General features: G+C 43.7%; 1 protein-coding gene across 2 annotated transcripts in view; it reads right to left on the reverse strand.

Moving 5' to 3' along the window:
* Positions 1-20,323, reverse strand: part of LOC306760045 (chloride channel protein 2-like) — a 170,267-nt gene that overhangs the window by 70,247 nt on the left and 79,697 nt on the right. For both annotated transcript variants that reach the window (XM_079245811.1, XM_079245810.1), the window contains 9 exons: positions 19,171-19,302; positions 18,308-18,436; positions 17,063-17,196; positions 15,009-15,086; positions 11,080-11,158; positions 6,272-6,397; positions 5,819-5,903; positions 3,282-3,383; positions 1,370-1,454 (listed from right to left, as the gene is read on the reverse strand). In XM_079245811.1, the coding sequence (XP_079101937.1) occupies positions 1,370-1,454; positions 3,282-3,383; positions 5,819-5,903; positions 6,272-6,397; positions 11,080-11,158; positions 15,009-15,086; positions 17,063-17,196; positions 18,308-18,436; positions 19,171-19,302 (950 nt within the window). The remainder of the gene's footprint in view (positions 1-1,369; positions 1,455-3,281; positions 3,384-5,818; positions 5,904-6,271; positions 6,398-11,079; positions 11,159-15,008; positions 15,087-17,062; positions 17,197-18,307; positions 18,437-19,170; positions 19,303-20,323) is intronic.

Genomic DNA, 20,323 nt, shown 5'->3' on the forward strand with positions numbered 1-20,323 from the left:
AGAAAAAAGGCTTCAGTTTGCTGGGAAGCAGAGAGACTGGTATCTGGAGCAATGGAAGGTCATGTGGTCTGATGAGTCCAGATTCACCCTGTTCCAGAGCGAGAGGTGCACTGCAAGAACTGAAATCCAAGATTAAAAATCTGAAACTGAGTACACATATGCTTATTTTTTTAAAAGGTAAGATAATTCTTAGTTTTTATGCCAGAGAATTCCTCTTGTTTTAAAAGTTTTTTTTAACTTGTTTTGGGAAGTCTTGACAAGACAAATTTTCTTGTTCTGTTGGCAGATAATTTATCTTATTTTAACCAACATTTACCAAATTTCTGTAGATGTTTTTCTTGTTTTTTAAGGCTGCGTTTTTGCAGTGCAGCACCCGGGCAACAGGAGAGGAGGACTGAGAGATTCTGTGACACAGCAGAAGCTTGTCAAGACGATGACGCAGTATTGTGTTCTGTAATCAAAGCCAACAGCAGCCAATAAGAAATATCAGTGTGTGACTGGTTTCCAGGCTGGATACTGGTTGTTGGGCCCCATCTGGCCCACACAACGCTTTCCAGTGCTGGAACTGAGCCAAAAGCAGCCCAGGTCAGACCTGGGTGGGGTGAAGGGTGGTACAGCGATCCCAGTCGGACCTGACCTGCTGCAACTCAGCAGCCGTTTCACGGCTCGGTTCTGCAGAGCGCCTGCAGACAGCGCAGTTCGCTTCATCCAACTTTAAGACTCTGATCTTACACAAAAAGCTGCAGTGATTCTGACAAGATTCAGACTGTGGGCACAGAAACTGTCAGAGCGAAGGACGGAGACATCAGGCGGGAGGCAGAAGAAGAAAAAACTGCTTCCGACTCACACTGGCTGCTGCTGAGGATGATGATGAGGAGTGTGTGGGGAACTGAAGACAAGAGCTTTATGAAGAGTTGGCCAGCGTGGGCGGAGCTTCAGACGCCCAAATGAACCTTCATCAGACTGATAGTGTGTGTGGAATACATGTGTGTCTGAAGCCATGGAGGGACAGACTATTTCTTCACTAACTGTGATAATTAGGATGATGGAAAATAAGTCTCTCACACACACACACACACACACACACACACACACACACACACACACACACACACACACACACACACACACACACACCCCAGGAGAAAGAGGACGGTATCCAGTCGCCAGGGTGCACACAAACAATCACACCCTGGTGAGAACGGTAATCAGGATGTTAACAGCGTAACAGGCTCAGCTGCAGAGCGACGCGGTGCAAGACGGACATCAGATTCATTATTCGCCATCAGATCAGGTGGACGAGGCGTGAGGTGCCTCTTTCTCCATCATATTATGAGCACAAAATCCATAAACCGTGTGGAGAACTCACCTTTCCAGCCATAAACTGTCCGAAGCCAGGAGGAAATGTCAGGGTAGAGATGAGCAAAGTGACCAGCGCCGGATACAGCAGACGTCTGACGGGGAGGAGGACCAGAAGGTGGATCAACAGGTGTTATGCTTGTAATGTTAACCTGGTTAAAATGTGCTTTTCTACAGGAACATCCTGACAGAACGAACATGACAGCGATGGATGTTCAACTTGTTGTCTGTAAATAAACCGACATGTTTCCCGGCTTTTGTTGCGGTTCTGATCCAACTTTACCAGCAGATAACTGATCACAGTTATTTAGTTAAATTAGTCTTTTATACTAAATACATTTAACTCTAATAATAGGGATTTAAATCCAGCAACAACTCATGATTCCATTTGATTCAGATTTTTGGGGCGACGATTCGATTCAGAATCGACTCAAACAGATTTTTGATTCATTATCATAACACTTAGGTAATAAAAGCTGCTAATTTCCCAAGTAGCTTCATTTTTCTAGAAGCTAGGAAGAACTGAGAAATTATTCGGGCTTATTTGCTTTAAACTGCGACATGTACAAAATTTTTTTGTCTTGTCATTTTTCTTAATTTCATTTAGGAAAAAACAACACAGTAGCCAGACCATCATTCTGCTGCTATATGCCCAAGAAGACAAGTAAAAACATCAATAAAAATGACGAATATTTTTATAATGGATTATTTTCATTTATTTGAAAAAAAAAAAAAAAAGATCTTTTTTGACAAAAATATTGATTTTAAAATTGTGAAGCAAAAAAATTCCATTTTTTGATTTTTTTTATTCAATTCCCAACCCTACCTAATAATTTAAAAAGAAGATTTAAAAGGTTTAAACCATTAAAAAACACTTTAACAACTTTACAATGACCCGAACCTCAGCGTGAGCTACTGGTTGTCAGACAGACCTCAACTCGGCTGCTGGGCTGTTACATTCCACAGGACTTATAAATATGTGTGCACTCAAGTTTAATAAATACACATTTTCATAATAAATATGTGCACTTTGAGGACTCCTTCTGTGAATTGGGGTCCCCAGGTCTGGATCCACTGTTCTGTTCTAGCACCCATAAAACAAAGTTGCAGCTTTAAAGCTTCACGTCGAGTTGTTTGTCCAATTAGGGCCACCGTAGTATAAGTTTTGTCACAAATATGGCAGCTGCTGTGTATGTGGACCCATGGCAAGTAGATAGAAAATAAAAATCTTATTTTATTTTTACCAAAGTGATTAAAATGAAAATAAAAACCCAGTTTTTAATAACAGATTCTGCTTTTCTGTCTTTTCATTTCATTTCAGTTCACACCAACTGGATTAACTCATTTGTTAAAATACAATTGTTTTCGTTATAAACTTAGTTGGTGTGACTTTGATAAATTAAACTAAAGATAAAACATTAGTTGGAAAAATGAACCAAGTTGGACTAAAACATATTAAACTCAACTAAATGTAACTTTACAAGTAACAGGAAATAATTAGACGCATCATTAAGCTGCGTTACCGGAAATGTTTGAGGTGAAAATGAAATCAATTAAACAGATGGAAATCTGCTCTGTGGTTTTTATGTTCATTTAAAGGCTTTTCTGTTGTGAAACAAGCTCGTTTTACAGTTTTAACTTTCCCGTCTCCTCCAGCTGAAAGTCTTAACTTTTCTTCTCTCCTGTCAGTTTCCCACAGTGGGAACGGAGGCCAACATTCCCACTCTGCCAGTCGGGATTGGTTCCTCTAATGTGCTATGTGGACCACAGAGGACGCCAGACCTCGGGTTCCTGAGCCTGGAGGAAGCGTGACACGCCGACTGACGGTCGATCTTACTCGTGTGTTCTATCTTTATCTGATGGACAAACCGAGTTCAGGGAAACGGAGCTGAAGGAATTCCACCTGGCTCTCCTGTACCTACTTTTTCATGAGGAATTTGTTGATGATCTTCTGTTTCCTGATGAACTGGACGATCAGCCGGTTCAGGTAGACAAACAGAGCTCCACCGAACCCACTGGCGATCCTGCAGAGACAGAAACAGTCCATCACAAACCGCTCTGCGTGATGTTTCGGGAACAGAAGGATGGAGTCCCAGAGGAAACAAAGCCATATTTTCCTCTGCTGAACCGCCTGCATGTGGCCACGATGAAAGGCAGCTTACATGGAACGAGGCTCTCATGTAAATGCAACGTAAAGAAGTCATAAAACGTGTTCAGCAGCGAACAGACATGTTAGAAGGAAGGCAATGCAGGAGCAATGTAAACACAAAAAAACAAAGAAACAGAGACACACAGTGAAGGGAGAAGAATGGTGCAATAAGCTGGGGACTGATGGGGAAGTGTGGGGGAGTCGGAGGAAAAAGAAAAAAGAAGGACAGCTTTATATAAGTGTGCATTTAAAAGCTCAGTGGGAGTTCTCTTCATGGTGGAGAGACGAGGGAGGCGCAGGAATGAGGTGCAGAGAAGGAGAATAGACTGAGACAGACAAGCTAATGCTTATAAATTTATCCTGCTGCATTATTAATCCCATCGGATACCTCGGAATGAATAATGAACAGGATGAACGGGGAGTCTGTGCCCCCCCCGGTGCAGCATGAAGGAAACACTGCATGTCTGCACTTTCATCTTCATTCATGTTGCTTTATAATAAATCAGCTTCTTCCTCTCCCTGTGGAGATTTCAGACCCGGGATGATGGTCCGATACGGCAGCAGAGGTCAGAGGTGCATCAGGCAACTCCAACGTACCGGAGGGAGAAAAAACACTGGATATTAACCAGTACCAGCAAACCAGCTCTAAGTTGAGTCTGACATCATGCTGCATTCACTGAACCTCCAAATCCTCCTCATCAGCAGGTAGGAAGTTCACTTTGGAAGATAGTTTTATTATTTTTTTATATTTATTGAATGAAATACAACTTATTGTTGGCATTCTTGAAGTTGGGGAATCAGACATGCTGCAGCTTCTGTAACGGGGGGGGGGGGGGAGAGTAAGTGGACCGGGTTCTGTTACCGGTATGGGAATGTAGACACACAATAAAATCATTGCATCAGCTTTGATCACAACTATGATTTCTGCCTTCAGTGAGATCTGTGTGACTGCAGAGACGTGATGAGGAGGAGCGGCGAGACGAAGAGATAAACACATGCAGGACTTTGGTGTCTCCATGATGCACATTTCAGTCGGATTTATTTTAATACACAAGTCCAGAAGGGCAAGAAATAATCAAGCATTTTTCCACAAACACCTTTATTCATCTTGTATTGATCCTCTCAGATCAGCCTCTGCCAGAAACAAGCCAACGGAGGAAGCTCCGCCCCCTGTCCCCGCATACAGGCTGCGTCTGATTGGTCACCTGCTAGGAGTAGTTATTCTAAGCAGTGAAAGTGGGCGTGGCTTTCTTCTCTTGAATGTGCACAACCTAGAGAAGATGACCAATCCCTGAGTCCCACCCCCGGGACGTCACTAAAGTTTTGAAGTAGAAAAAACTAAAACCAATAGTTTCTGTACGTAGAACCCGTACGTAGAAAGCGCTGGAAAACTCAAACATGCATTTAGGTGATAAAAGTAAATGCCGCTTATCATATGTCTGATGAGTGTCCAACACTGTAAAAAACTAGAAATAGCATCATAGAGCGGCTTTAAATGGACTAAAGTAATGGCTGTTTGTAAAGCTTTTCTTAACTTTGATGCCCAGACACACACACACACACACACACACACACACACACACACACACACACACACACACACACACACACACACACACACACACACACACACACACACACACACACGTACGTAAAGTCTCACGCTCTGCGCTTCAACGTGTCCTCGATGAACCACAAGACCATTTTCTGACGGCTGGGTTTTGATGGTTTGGGACTGAACTGAGGTGAAAGTCACAAAGTCGTACACGGCTGCTCTTTGTGTCTTCTTACTGTACCGCGCGTGTGTGTGTGTCTGTGTGTGCACGTGGGTGGATGTGCGTGCGCAGTAATGATGTGCGTTTCCCTCAGTGATCTGATGTAGCCTGGAGGTGTAATAAACCGAACAGCAAGTCCTCTGCAGACCCGCTTTACAGAGACACTGACCGACTTTCCCTGCTGACAGCCCAGCGGAGAGGAAGATGGAGACACCTCCTCCTCTCACATGTGCATGCACACGTGCACAACAACAGAGTGAAACTGGGACTAGCTGCAGAGGTCAGCGTTAACAGAAGATGGATTAACAGCAGGAAGTCTTGTTTGCAGACGGGGACGCTCATCCTGGATCCAGGGGGACGAGAAGATTCTCGCCGTTTCTCCACCTGCTTCCTCCCACCAGAACAATAAAGCTCCGTTTTCTATGTTCTCATGTTTTTCTACTGTCTTTGGACTCAAAAGCCCATTTAAAGTCATCTATTAGGATTTCTCCTCTCCGAAGCAGCTTCAAAAGCAAAAAGCTTACCCAGAACTTACCCGATCACAGCAAAGGCAGGAAGCTCCTGGAGGTCAAAGGGGAAGTCCAAGCGGAAGCGGGTTTTAAACAGTGCTGTGATGGTCTCTGTGGGACGAGAGGAGGACAGAGGATGAGGACGTGCAGTAACAACGTTCGCAGTGAGCCATGCTTTTCCTGCTACATGGCAGGTTATAATTAACCCCTCTTTTGCGTGATATTGATGAAACTCCAGGGTATGGTGCACATCTGTCCAGACATCTGTGATAAAAGCATCCCTGAATGCAGCCTTTAAATGAGGCTGGTTTCATACCTGCAGATTCTACCTAATGTGTGTTATTTGAGTCACAGCGGGGGGTGATGGGAGTGTGGTGCTACATCTATGGTGATGCAGACTGCATTAGTGTCTCTAATAAAAGGACTGTGCACATATATGTGCACGTATGTAGAAAGAGAGAACAGCGTGTTCAACTCACCTTCATCTCTGTTCCAAACAGCCAGCACTCTGAAGATGAAGGCACTGAAGGTGGCTGCAAAGAAACCTCTCCAATAGTTCCTCACAGCAAAGAACGTGGAGGTTACTTCAATACTGAACAACACACCTGGAACACACACACACACACACACACACACACACAGAGCCATGAGAAACGCTGAAAACCACCACCAAAAGTCTGATTAAACCCTCTCTACACGCTTAGATCTTGACTGCAGGTGATGTCTGGAAAAATGGGAGGGGTTTAACCATGAAAACTCCTCCCATTTTTGGGGAGGAGCAGCTTTTTTCTTTTTTTTTTTTTTTTTAGCTGCACATCTGCCTCTTGAAAACAGCTGGATGAGGTCAAACAGCTGGACAGTAGCTGAATAGTCATCATCCTGTCCTGAAAGCCTGCAGCTGATTCAGAACGCTGCCAGCGGGGTTGAGATGAGAACTCGCCACAATAGAATTTAGATCCCAAACATTTCTGAAGAAACTATAATGAACGCCAGTGCAGCAACCTCTGAATGAGACTTATCACTGCATATGGAAGCAGCCACGATGGTGAAATGCTGGAAAGATGCAGCTGCTTTACTGGTTTATTTTGAGACAGAGCAGCTCCTGATGTGTGGGAACTGGGAGGCTACGTGCACACACACTGGCTGTGTCCGAATGTCCACATTATACCCTAACCCCTCATCTACCACGTAGGACGGCACTGCAGAGCACACTACAACGTGAACTCATTCTTTTGGTGATTCGGACACAAAGCTGGTCATTTTCTCCTCACTGCAGATCACGGGACCACCTACTGTCACCATGGCAACCACCAGGCGTCGTTCCAAATCCAGTCCAAAGTTGTGTGAAAATATTTATTTTTTTTGTTGCATAGTTATGAAATAAATTAGGATGTAAAATCAATGATGTGTAGTTTGTGTCACTTGCGCCGCTTTGAGGTCACGCCCGCAATGCTTTGTGGTCTACTGGCCCTTTTCCATTAGTATCAGCTTGTCTCAACTAAACTCGCCTCAGGTCGGTTTATAGGGTTTTCCACTCACCTTTTGTACCTTTTACTGGTACTTTTTTTGTAACTCCTCAACCCAGGTTCTAAGCGAACTGAGTCTGGTTGTGTGTGACGTCGCCAGACTGCATGCCACCATTGGTCAGGGGCAAGTCCAATCAGGTCAATCAGAGGTCAGGGAGTGACATCACTGGAAGAGCGACTCCAACTCGCAAAGTTGTTTAAATTACGTGACAAGCAATGGCGCAACAAGTCTGTTCTATGGTCCAACACTGAGGTGGAGACATTTCTTTGCTTGGTTGCTGAGGAAAGGATACAGAGGGAGCCAGATGGAGCGACACAAAATGAAAAAATCTATCAAGAGCTCTCCGGCTCAATGGCTACAGCTAGCAACGGAGTTTTCAGCAGTGTCGAGAGAAGCTGAAAAAGCTCCAAAGTGACTATCGGCAGGTCAAGGACAACAATGGTCGGAGTGGATCAAAGAGACGAGACTGGAAGTGGTTCCAACAAATGGATCCAATTTATGGACAGCGACCGGCGAGCCGCAGACTGAGTAGCAGATTGTCTCGAGGTCCTGTGTTGCTGCAGAAGACATCACAGTGATTTCACACAAACCCCGCCCCTTTTAGACCTGGTACTAAACTGTGATGGAAAAGAAACAGGACCAAGCTGAGACGAGTTGAGGCGAGTTAAGTTGAGACAAGCTGGTACAAATGGAAAAGATGCAATTGGTCTATGTTGACCCGTCTGGTGACCGTCAATGCTCCCTACTTTTCAAGATGCATTGTGGGTAATATTGAGTGCACTACTGTTTGTTCTCTGGACATTCAGATGCCTCTAGAAAATGGCGCGACTACTATAAATGGAAGTATGTAGAGAATAGTGTGGTGTGATACGGCGACTGTCTTCTGAGCAGAAACACCTCCTTGGTGTTGCTATGACGATGGAGCCATTCTCTGCCACCAGAGTCACTCAGAAGTATACACAGAGTCAAAGCTCAAAGCTGATTTATGCCTCGGCTTTTACCAAAAAGCCTTAATGTTTAAAAAAATCATTGAAATGTGAGCAGGCGTGACGGCTGAACACGCAGATGTCACTTTTTCATTTTCCATTCTTCTATGTAGTTTTACAGCGAGTTAATAATACCCCTCACATGCTGAGAAAAACATCATGAAAGTGACTGGAGGGGTTCTGAGGGGGTTTGACAGCAAACTGTAGGACTGATCTTGATGTTGGTTATTTGGAAGAAAGAAAGATGTCTGTATTCTGTACAGAAAAATCTGAGACTAAAAGTTTGTTTGAGGGTCAGATTTACAGCGTGGCGCCACATGTCAGAGTGGAGAGGCTCTCAGAGCAAATTTCTCTTCTTTCTTCAAACTTAAACTAGAACGGTGTCAAAACCATTAAAAGTTCTGCACATGCTCAGTGACGCAGTAAAGGTTTATATTTCATGACCCGTTTGAAGTGAAATTACGCCTCAGTTATCGGCCTTCACAGCCGGCTGGTTTTTCTGCTAAACCTCACGCTTTCAATACAACCAAAGTTAAAGTTTTTTGCAATTTTGGTGAAAACCTAAAGACTTTTTTACGGCACAAATAAAATAAACACATCTCCCAGTTCGACAACACATTTTAATAACTTATTTGATTGGGTTGAGTCGGAGCTTTGCATTACGTACCAAAACCCACTACTGGACGGGACAATAAGCAACACATGCAGATGTATGGTAGTAATATGTACTTTAAACGCTGACAGCACTGGTAGCCATAATTCCTCTCCAGGGGCAGACTTATCATTAGGCAAAACCAGGTGGGTGCCTAGTTCTTTAGGGCCCCATAAAACTTGTCATACACTTATGGTTATTTATTACTTAGTACTTATTACTAACAAAAATTATGTTTTTTATTAAAATGCATTCACTATTATTACATTATGTGTGTTTTGGGTCCGTCCTTCAGTCTCCACCCCCTTCTGGTATATAGGGCCGCCTACTAATACCTAATGTGATCTGTGTGTGTGTGTGTGTGTGTGTGTGTGTGTGTGTGAGAGATGCGGTCAGTGAGTTGATCTGTAAGTTAAAGAATGACTCGTCACAATAAAAGATCAGTTCGTACCATCGAGTGAAGCAAACCTTCTCTGTCAAAAGAGACTTTTACACTGGCTGTTTGTTAGCAACACATATAATATACAGTAGTGGAGTAGAAAGTGCAATATTTACCATGGGGCCCCATGCCTGCCTTTGCCTGGGGCCCCAAATCTCTTAAATCCGCCACTGTTCCTCTCACATGTAAACTTGCAGGTTTACTTTTGGTTCCTTGAGGTTCTAAAAGTAGAATAGGAGGCAGAACCTTCGGTTCTGGGGGCCCCTCTCTGAACCAGCTCCCTGTTTGGTTTTGGTTTCCGGTGGTTTTTCCTCTCTACTGTCACCTCCTGCAGTTCAGGATGGATCAAACAGAAGATTTTGTGTGATATGCTGTTTTCTTTTATTGGCTCGGTAATGTTGGTTAGAATTAAGTGAACTTGTGATGAATTTGACTGGATTTGTTCAGAACTGCATGGAAAAAGACTGCAGAAATCTTTTAAATCCCTTTTGTCCTGAGTTTGTGCTGCATCAGTAAAACTGAACTGAAACAGAAAGTAGAAGCCCTTTCTGAGAGGAGATGTTTGTCTTTCTTCATCCGCTTTCAAACCGCTCTGCGATGGTAACGTTCAGAACCAACTCATGCTCACCAGGGGGAACCAGCTCGGTCAGTAAATATTTCCACTTTTTTCTGGACATTTTCATGTTTCTTTCGCTCTCTGCAGACCATCAGTCTCAGTTCCTCAGCTGTTCAGACCTACGGGCGCTTCGGACCAGCACCAACACATGGAATCTGGCCAGTCAACATGATTCATAGATCTGCTGAGTCTCACACAGACACAACATTCAACTTGGAATTTTCTGGATAATTTTCCTCAAACTTCAGAGTTGTGACTTCCAGTTTCAGAGTTACAGGTTCATGGCATCTTAATTTAGACCAAATGCAGGAAGATTTCATGTTTCCAGATGCTGCCGCCGTCCAGGTTTCTCCGGCTGTCAGGACCAACGTTTCCATCGCACTGACCAGACCTCCGCGCACACGTCAACATGCAACAGTGTGTGACTGATGTTTTTACTCCTCTGACCAACCTGATCGTCCTGAAACCGTTCAGACGTCATATGTGGACATTATTAAACTGGATTATCTTCTTGGTTCTGGATCTTCTGTAACAGGAGAATGTTTCCTCTCTAGCTCCAGAAGATTACATTAACCAGTAAGAACCCAGCATGACGTATACGATACATCCAGTTTTGGCATCACTTTATGGTACAAACTTTGTGGAACACAACGGGATTTTTGCCTTCTGCTCCTTATGGACACGAGGAAGCAGAAGACAACATTTCACATGGTAATAAATCGTAAATATCACTAAAAAATTAGGAAACTTTTGATTTTAAATTTAGACAAAACAATAAATAACTTCATATTGCAAACATTTATCTTTATGGGCCGGGTCTTTATAGGTTAAAGAGATTCAATGACTTGGTTTATATTGACATAGTTATTATACTTGGACTGATGTTTTTTAACTGGATCCTAACTGGACGGGAATGCACTGGATGAACTGGACTGCTTACGTGAACGTGCACCAGTATGAATAAAGTTGAATTGAACAAAAACTTGTGATTTTATGAGATTGTCTAAAACAATTCAGGAACATTTTGTTTGACTATGATAGATCCATGTTTGTTTCTGCAGACTCACCTCCTATTGGAGCAGCAAAGCAGCAGCCCACCCCCACTGCACAGGCTGCTGCAAGCATCTCAATGTTCCGCGACTCGTTCTGGAACACACACACACACACAGTTCAGTCAGCCTTTACAGACGTTCCATAGACAGCAGAAGATGCAGGATCAGAGCAACAACGTGGTGCTGCAACATCCAGCAGCAGCGATTCAGATGGATATATGTTGATGATGAACTGGAAGCTGTGAGGCTTCATGTTGCTGAGGGGACAACGTGCACGACAGATAACAGCCTACAAGGCATTTCTAAATCCGACAACCTGTTTTTAGACCCGCAGCATCACAATAATCATCAACGAGAAGGTAAAACAAAAACACACACAGGAGAATTAAACAGAAACAGGAAGCAAGAGTCCCATCCGTCTTGTCTAACTTTACGTACCTTCATTCCCAGAGGACTGATGTCCTTCAGGCAGCATGGAGGTGTCAAAGACAGGTTAGTCTGTATGTGTGTTAAGTCTTACACACATATATCTTGTAACATCCACTAAAACTGAGTCCACACTGCGACAAAATATTGCTGAGTTTGCATAATTTCTCACCAAGAAAACATTCAGAGTAAAACTGTGAAAATGCTGTTTATGCAGCAGAGCAGATGCTGCGAGATGCTGCAGCGTGAATCGATTTGACTTGAGCAGAAAGAGGACGTGGGATGAGGAGGATGCTGGGAATCATGTCATGGATTTACCTTGATCCCTACGAGACCGGGTTCCTTCAGGAAGCATCGGAACAAGAAACACATTTCAGAAAGTCATCAACCAATCAGCTCGCATTTCCTGATCCGACTTAAATCAGATGCGATACGGGGTCAGATCAGACACACACACACACACACACACACACAACACACACACTGCTGGGTAACAACACTCAGCGTAATGAGGAGGAGACAGAGGAGAGGAAAACTGATGAAGATGCGTTTGATCAAAAAGTTTTAAACTAATAACAGACGAAACAGATGTGTGTGGGGAGGAAGAAACATCTGGAAGTTTCTGACAGTTCGGGAGCGCTCGGTCGCGTGGGACAGACACTCCTCCCATGTTCCGTGTCATGTCACCGTGTGGGAACCTTCATCATGTGACCTTGGCTGCCAGGTCGGAGTCATACAGGACGTTCAGGCCCAGCATGAGGAAATGCACCTGAAAACCAGTCTGGTTTTATCCCAGCTGGAAGTTAAACAGCTGGAACACTGCAGACTCATGTTTACTGCAAAGTTAACTAAATTCCCAAAACTACAAAACTTCTGAGTCATTTCTGACAACTAGTCAAGTTTATCAACGTTAACCATCGATAGTTGGAGACAAAAATCAACTTATTTCTATCCATCTGAACACAGAACAAGTTGCCACTTTGACTCAGAGCATTTTAAATGAGCTTTGGTCCAGAGAAGACGGCGTGTTTCTGGATCCTGTTCACATCAGATGGAGCTTTAAGCTGCATGTGTGGGTTTCAGGGGGAGCTGTGTTCACAGACAGAGATGTCTGGGAGTGAAACCCAGAAGAGAATCATGTCTGGTTTAAACTCAGTGCTGCATCAGGGTCCAATCACGACGAGCATCCAGTTCTGACCTTCAGTTGTGTTCCCCAGCGCACAGAGATTCCTCCCGAATACCTAAATCTTCTGATCATACAGTGGAGACGGTAGGATGTTCAAAATCTTCACAACTTCATATTTAGAAAGTTCTGAAACCGTTCTGAAAGATGTTCAGACCCGGCTTGTCTCAGATTGGTGAACTTCTGTCCAACAGAGAGACTCTGCCTCTCTGAAATGCTCCTCACCCAGTCATGTTGCTGAGCCCGTTCATCAAAGCATGCTCCCATCACTTTTCCAGCCTTTCATTTCCTCTGTTCACTGCAAAAACTGAAATCTACGTAAGATTAAAAATCTTAAATTGAGTACACATATACTTATTTTTTTTAAAGGTAAGATAATTCTTAGTTTTTATGCCAGAGAATTCCTCTCGTTTTAAGAGTATTTTTACTTGTTTTGGGAAGTCTTGACAAGCCAAACTTTCTTCTTCTGTTGGCAGGTAATTTATCTTATTTTAAGCAACATTTGCCTAATTTTTGTATATTTATTTCTTGTTTTTTAAGGCTGAGTTTTTGCAGTGTTCCTCCAGCTTTCTGAGCTCCTGCCTGCTCGGTCTGATGCAGCCTGATTGGCGGTGAAGCAGAAGCTTTCATTCTGACCACAGCAACGACCATGATGAGGGTAAAACTTATGTTTAAGTAAAGCACATGATGAGATGAGGTTTCAGAGGGTCTTATTTCAGCAGACTCATTAAAACACAGATGTTTTATGGAGAAAGAAGCTCGGCGACTGTAAATTCTCTGTGATGAATCCAGATGAAGTCACGGTTCGGGTCTCTTGGATAAATTCTGCAAAGCCGTCTCAGTTTTACTGATAGTTTCTTTGTTTTTGTTTCATCTTTGGCTGCACTGCCCTCTGTTCTGCCTTGCAACTCCCTCATCTTTCAGCTACTTCACCCTCCAGAGAGGGCTTCCATCTCATCACAGAGCCGGACCAGAGCCTCCCTCTAGCTCCAACGCTCCTCTCCCAACAGACCGAGAAGAAAAAGATGATGAAGAAGACGGCAATGCTCCTCAAATGCAACCCTGCTCCTCTCTGGGGAAGAAGTTCGCCCGGAACACCAAGAAGATGCAGTTTGTTGACAAGAAAAAGAAGCCAGTGTTGACCTGGCTGAAGGAATTTCATCAATATAACCAACCCAGGTGTAAATCTGATTCATTCACACACTTCTATAATGTCTGTCATGAAGCTCACGCTGATGAAAGACACGTCTGTGTTTCCTCAGAGTGAAATGAGCTTCTGACAGGCGGCCATGACAGGAGCAGCTGCGTTTACTGTCTGCTGATTTTATATAAACTAAGATTTATATAAACTCTAAAGGATGACAGCAGGGAGACACCAGACATGTTTTCCATGTTTCCAAACAGACATGCAGCTCTCATCTCTCATCCTGACTGCATTACGCCTCTCTGTACATGTCTGCATGGTGTCTTTTGTGGTTGCAAGTAAAAAAAGCAACAGAACTAAAAGCTGCTACGGATGTCCTCCTGGAAACGGATCCTTATTCTTTGTCTCCAAAAGGAAAAGGGAGACAACCAGGTTGTCGTCCTCCTTGCTGTCATTGCTGGTAGTGCGTTGGATCCGTATTCGGAGATGGTTGGACTCCTTCAGAGCTGCAGAGGTGTTGAGGGGATCCGGTTTATGAGACCCAGGATTGGGTCTCTGCTTTCAGCAGATGATGCTGATTTGTTGGCTTCATCAGGCCGTGACCTTCAGCTCTCATCGGAGCGATTAGCAGCAATGGTGTGAAGCTGTTGGGTGAAGATCGGGACCTCCAAGTCCAAGACCACAATCCGGAGCCGTAAGAAGCTGCAGGGTCGAGGTCCTGCCCCAAATGGAGGAGGTCTAGCGTCTCCTGATCTTTCTCAGGATTGTTGGAAGGAAAGGTGGGTCAGAGCAGCGTCTGCAGTCATGTGGACTGAAGAGTAAAGCTCTTTATTTACCGGTCGGTCTACGTTTCTACCCTCACCGTTGGTCTCAGGCGAGCCGGGAGACGCTGGACGGACGCGAGCTGGGAAAGGGAAGTCTGGCCTTCAGAGCCCAGGGAGGTGGTGGAAGATGGATGATGGAGACAATCTGTTCTCATTTTCTGAACGAACATGTCAGGAAATATTTCACCATGATGATTAAATGAGTTTAACAGCTGTAGACGTGGTGTTCTCAGAGCAGGGAGACATCTGGGTCACATGACTTCACTCAGATGGACACAAACTCATTCCTCATCTCATTTGTCCTAAAAAAAAATGTAAAAAGTGTGAACAAAGGAAAGTAAGTGAGGGACGGGAGAGTCGGCCTCACCTCGTAGATTCCTCCGAACATGGACATGAACTTGCTGAGCAGAGCAGCACACAGACTGGCGATGTGAACAAACGGACCCTGCAGGAGAGAAAACAGCGGCAGTCACTTCAGGTGAGGCTTTCTGCCTCACACACATCTGGAAACACACCAACAAGTCTGCAGAGGATATTCACATTCACAGGAAGGAGTTCGACGTGGAACTAACGGGATTAAAAAGGAGCTTTAGGAGGCTGATGAAGTCAGAGATGAACAAAAGCTGCGGATGCTAGAAACACCTGAGGTGTGTCTGTGTGTGTGTATTAAAGTAAACATCTTTTTCCAGCTGGTGTGTTATCGGGCGAAGCAGCCGGCGCTGCATGTAAGGAAAAGAAAAAGGAATCATCGGAGCTGTTGATGGGAATCATGGCAGGAAGCGAGGAAAATCTCACACTCCCCAAAACATGGCCTGCAGTTCTTACGGTGTGTTCAGACTCAACGTGGAGCGATGGCAGGGTTTTATTTAATAAATAAAACTAGAGGACGTCGTCGTAGGGCAGTAATAGTCGGTGTTTAATGCAACAAGAGCCGCACTCAGCAGAGAGCACCGTCCCCCCCCAAAACAAAGCGTTGCTAGGCAACGTATCCTGCTACGTTGCCAAATCAGTAACATTAAGCTTTTTAGCAAGGAATGGTTATCCTAAATATTGAACGGAGTAATGGCGTCTCAGGAGCTGCGAGCTGATCGCTCTGATTGGTTGACGCCCCGCGTCAAGCGGCCAAAGTTCAGCTTTGTCCATCTCTGGCTTTTGACGTGCGTTCCGCGTGGAATGCGTGTCGAGCTTAAAAAAACTTCTTAAATTTTCAGCGCGTTCTGCACAGAGCGCCGACGCCCAAAACGCTCAAAACGCGACAGGAGAAAGCTCGATGCCCCCTTGCCGCGCCGCCACATAGACATAGAAACCTGCCGCTCTTGACGCTCAAAACGCGTTTGGTCTGAACACACCGTTATGCACACAACCAGTGGTATTTCGGGGTTGTGGATAAAGAGTTTGGGAACCCCTGCTGTAGATCACAGAGTCACTTCCTGAAAGAGATCCTGCCAGACTTCCTTTGGGATGTGGGATCTGTGTTGCAGACGAACAAACTGCAGATCCTGAGAGCATTTAGGTGGATTTTGGTCGATGAGGTGCGAAAAGGATCAATCTGTGCTGTATGCAGTTCTTTCTGTAGACCACAACGTCTTTATTTCTCTCAGAACAAAGCTCCATGCTGCCATGAGGCTCCTTCAGAACATCTAAAACCAACAGTGGTGAAGCAAAGAGAGTCACACCCGGAGGAGGAAGTCCTGCTGCTTCTCTCCTTTTCCTGCAGAATGATGGTGGACTGCTCACTCTCTCGTTTTTAACTCCACAGCTTTTTTTCATTTTGTTAATCTTATTATTTTTAAACAAAATGTTTCGTCGGATTCTTCGATAACCATCAGAAGCACTTAAACTTTAGCAAGTGTGCTTCAGATCTATTTCAACAACAAACAGAGCTGTTTGGTTGCCTTCAAACTCCTCTTCATGACTCCGAGGAGGAACAAGCCACATCCATGTGGCTGGTAAAGTGTTTCTATCACTATATCTGGTCAGATGAAGCGCTTCTGAGGGTGAATCATGATGAACAGATGCAAACAAGCGATGTGGAACACTGTATCCCTTATCAGCTGATGGATGATGTGTGTATGAAATCCTTTTTTTGTGCTTATGACTAATTAGAATAAATGCATAAGATGAAATCTGGGCGGATTCTCTGAATGAGTGATAAACGAGGACTCTGGTCTTTCTCCAACATGAGTGTGAGCAGTCTGGACTGAGTCATGGGTTGTACTGGTGAAGCTCAGTGTGTGTCCTCTCTCTCTCTCTCTCTCACACTCACTCACTCACTCACTCACACACACACACTCACACACTCACACACACACACACACTCACACACACACACACACACACACACACACACACACACAGTTCACTTCCAGCCTTTCTGCAGACACGCAGGTGAAGATGCTGCTCCCTGTCTGTGTGCGTTACCTCCTTGCCCAGAGGCATGCCGCTGCCCAGAGCGCAGGTAAGGCCGACGACTTTGGCCACAAAGGTTTTAAAGGTGAGGTACTCCTTCAGCACCACCCCTCTCAGGATGGTCTTCATCTCAGGAATCCCTGAACCTGCAGTCAGAGAAACATCTGATCAGCGTCCACAGAAACCTCCAAACTTCTAGGAAAGGTTGATCGATCCTAACGTGTTGGAAAGCCTGATTAGCTGCTGAGGATACACCGGCTGTGTACGCTGTGTGCACGTGGTAATGTTCAGCTACGTCTCTGTACAGTCGTCCTCGGATGTCTTCGTCCCCTTTCATTACAGAAAAGGCTGAATTCACAACAGTCACTCAAATAACTGGAGACTAAAAAGAAACAACTGAAAATGAGCTAAATTATAATTTAGTGATACAACATTGATATAATATGGATATTTTTTCATTGAAGAAAAAAAAAAAATTAGTTCTGGACAAATTATAGCACTTGATGATAAATCTCTGATGAACAGTGGGACTAAATACCTGACTGGAGTGGAAATATCAAAGGATTGTTCAACTAAACATCAGTTTCTGAGTGACGTAACATCATATTTTATCATGTTTGTTTGCTTTTTTAAAATATTTCTATTAAACCAGAATTAGAAAATAATGCAATTTTAATATTTTTTTTATAATTTATCGTTACTTTTTGGGTAATAAATGGGAGGATAATACATTTATACTTGGTCCAATCATGCTGCGGCCACAATGTTCAGTACCAGTGTTCACCACTAGGTGGCAGTACACAGCGCTAGGATTCCTAACGAGTGGTAACGATGTTTTTCTGTTGCATTTCTGTAAACAACAGTTTACTAATCTGCTGCTATATATTAAAAACAAGCCTTTGTCGCTGTGCAACCAGGAGAAATAAATATAAACATGCTAACAGGGTCTTCAAAGCTATCCGCCATGTTTTTACCTCTAATCTTGTTTCTGCCTACAGCGATCTAGTCATGTGCATGTGCACGTTACTTTGCTTTAACGCACGGCCTGCATACAGAAGGTACGCTGAAACGGTACGCGGACTCATCACCAGCAGTAAACATGTCCGATACCTTACAGTGATATTCTGCATGACTTATAATGATCTGAGATCCAGGTGCTACCAGGTATAATGTCTCAGCACGATCTGAAATCAAAGTGTACCAACTTCACGTGTTGAATAAACCATGTATGTCCAACAGTGTGTGAGTGTGTCGTACCGACAGCTTGCGGGGCGAGGACCTGGGTGAAGCCGGCAGAAAAGGTGATGAGGACCACGGGGTACGTGACCCAGGCCAGATACTGTAGGAAGACGTTACTGTCCAGACCACCGTACATCCACTTCTGGGCTGTGGACACACACACACACACACACACAACACAGAAAAATAAGCATGAAAGTCAGTGTGCATGTATATAAACACACACATACCCTCGTATGTTTTCTATCTTTCCGTCTTCCTTCCGTTGCGTCTACATCACCCCCCCCATGCTGGAGGATCCTTCCATCCGTTTTCTTTAGATCTCCTTACATCTTCCTTTCCTTCTTCTTTTGTTCCAACGTTTTATCCCAAACACACCTCTCGCTTGTTCACCCCCCTTTTAGCCTTTCCTCTTTCAAACACCGGGATTTATTCATTCATGCTGGTTTCCCTCAGAACTCTGAGCTCGCTCCAGAATCTCTGTTTTATTTGTAGCGACTTTAGTTTCTGAGAACATCATGTGACCTGAGGTCCAGGTATCTGAATGTCTTTTTACTTCCAACTTTTCACACGTTAAGTGTGAAAAGTTGGAAATTTACCACAAACCGTCACCAGATTTCCTTTTTATTCTATTTCTTTCGATTTCATTGATTAATTTTATGATGTATTTATATTTAATTACTATTACTTGTGTATTTATTTCTATATTTTTAATTTTTACATTCAGTTAAATTTGACTTTATTCCTGTCTTTTTATTTATTTATTTATTTATTTTCACTAATTCTATGTGAGGCAGAAAAAATCCTGCAGATAAAAACTGCAGTTTCCAACTTTATGTGACTTTCCATCAACTGGGATGAAAAATGAAGACTTTGATCACCTTGTAGGCAGATGACGATGCAGAAGTCCACCACCCAGCTGACCAGGGCCATGAGGAGTCCCAGCAGGATGAGGAAGATCCAGTCCTCCCCGACTCGAGAGATCAGGAACTTCTGGCAGCGAACTGTGCAAACTACAGGAAGAGACGGCACATGAGGTTTACAAATCCCAGACACTCGCCGAGTTTCATTCAGACTTCATCGTGGAGAAACAAACAGACCAAGTCACCCAAACCTCAGAGAGTCTGAAGCCAGGTCAGTTTTCTCAGCAGGACACGGATCGTTCCGTCAGTGGAGGTGTTTATGGGTCATTTCAGCTTTTCTTGTCCTTTTTTATTTTTAAAGGATTTTTCTTACAATTTCTTGTGCTTCCCATCTGGTCTTGGTGCCCATGACCCAGTTTCCTTTGTTAAGGCCAAGCTCTCCATTCAGATCCTTATAGACTTGTTCCATGTTGTTGTTTTCTCCCCCTGTTATTTGTTTTATAAGGATTAGAACTTTAAATGTAACTACTTTCTGAGACATATGCATTTGAAAAGGTCTTGCATTTAAAAGAGAAATGTCTTCATCATGGTGTCCCTCCTGGCCCAGTTTGGTTTTCTGTCTGTATGCTCCCGCTCTGACACACCTTTTAGAAGCGCAACATTTATCTCCCCTGTTATGCAGATGACTGTCGAGTTTATTACCTCCGCCAAGGAGGTCATGTTTTACCCGCCGTTTATCTGTTTGTGTTCAAGATAACTCAAAAAGTTATGGACGGATTTTTATTAAATTTCCAAGAGTTGTGGGAAATGTGAAGAACTGATTTATTTTCGGTGGTTATCCTGTTTTTGTATTACTTTTTTTTAAAATTTTTACTTCATTACCTTGTTTTCGATACTGGAAGATAACTATTCCAACTCGCGCTGATCTTTGACTGGGATTTAATGTCACCATCATAAAAACAAAAGAAGAAGAAATCTGATCATCTTATAGGTCAAGAGACCGACAGGAAGTCATCGCTCTTTACAACCAACTTCAATATGGAGGTCCGCTAACATAATTTACAGTTTTTTAATCACAAAACGTAATAAAAGATGAATGTAGCATGATGGAATTCACATACAAAGGTCCCGGAAAAACAACGCCTCACTTAAACACTGGATTGAAATCCTT

This window comes from Telmatherina bonti (genome assembly GCF_933228915.1).
Source record: "Telmatherina bonti genome assembly, chromosome: 9".
In the NCBI taxonomy this organism is placed as follows: Eukaryota; Metazoa; Chordata; class Actinopteri; order Atheriniformes; family Telmatherinidae; genus Telmatherina; species Telmatherina bonti.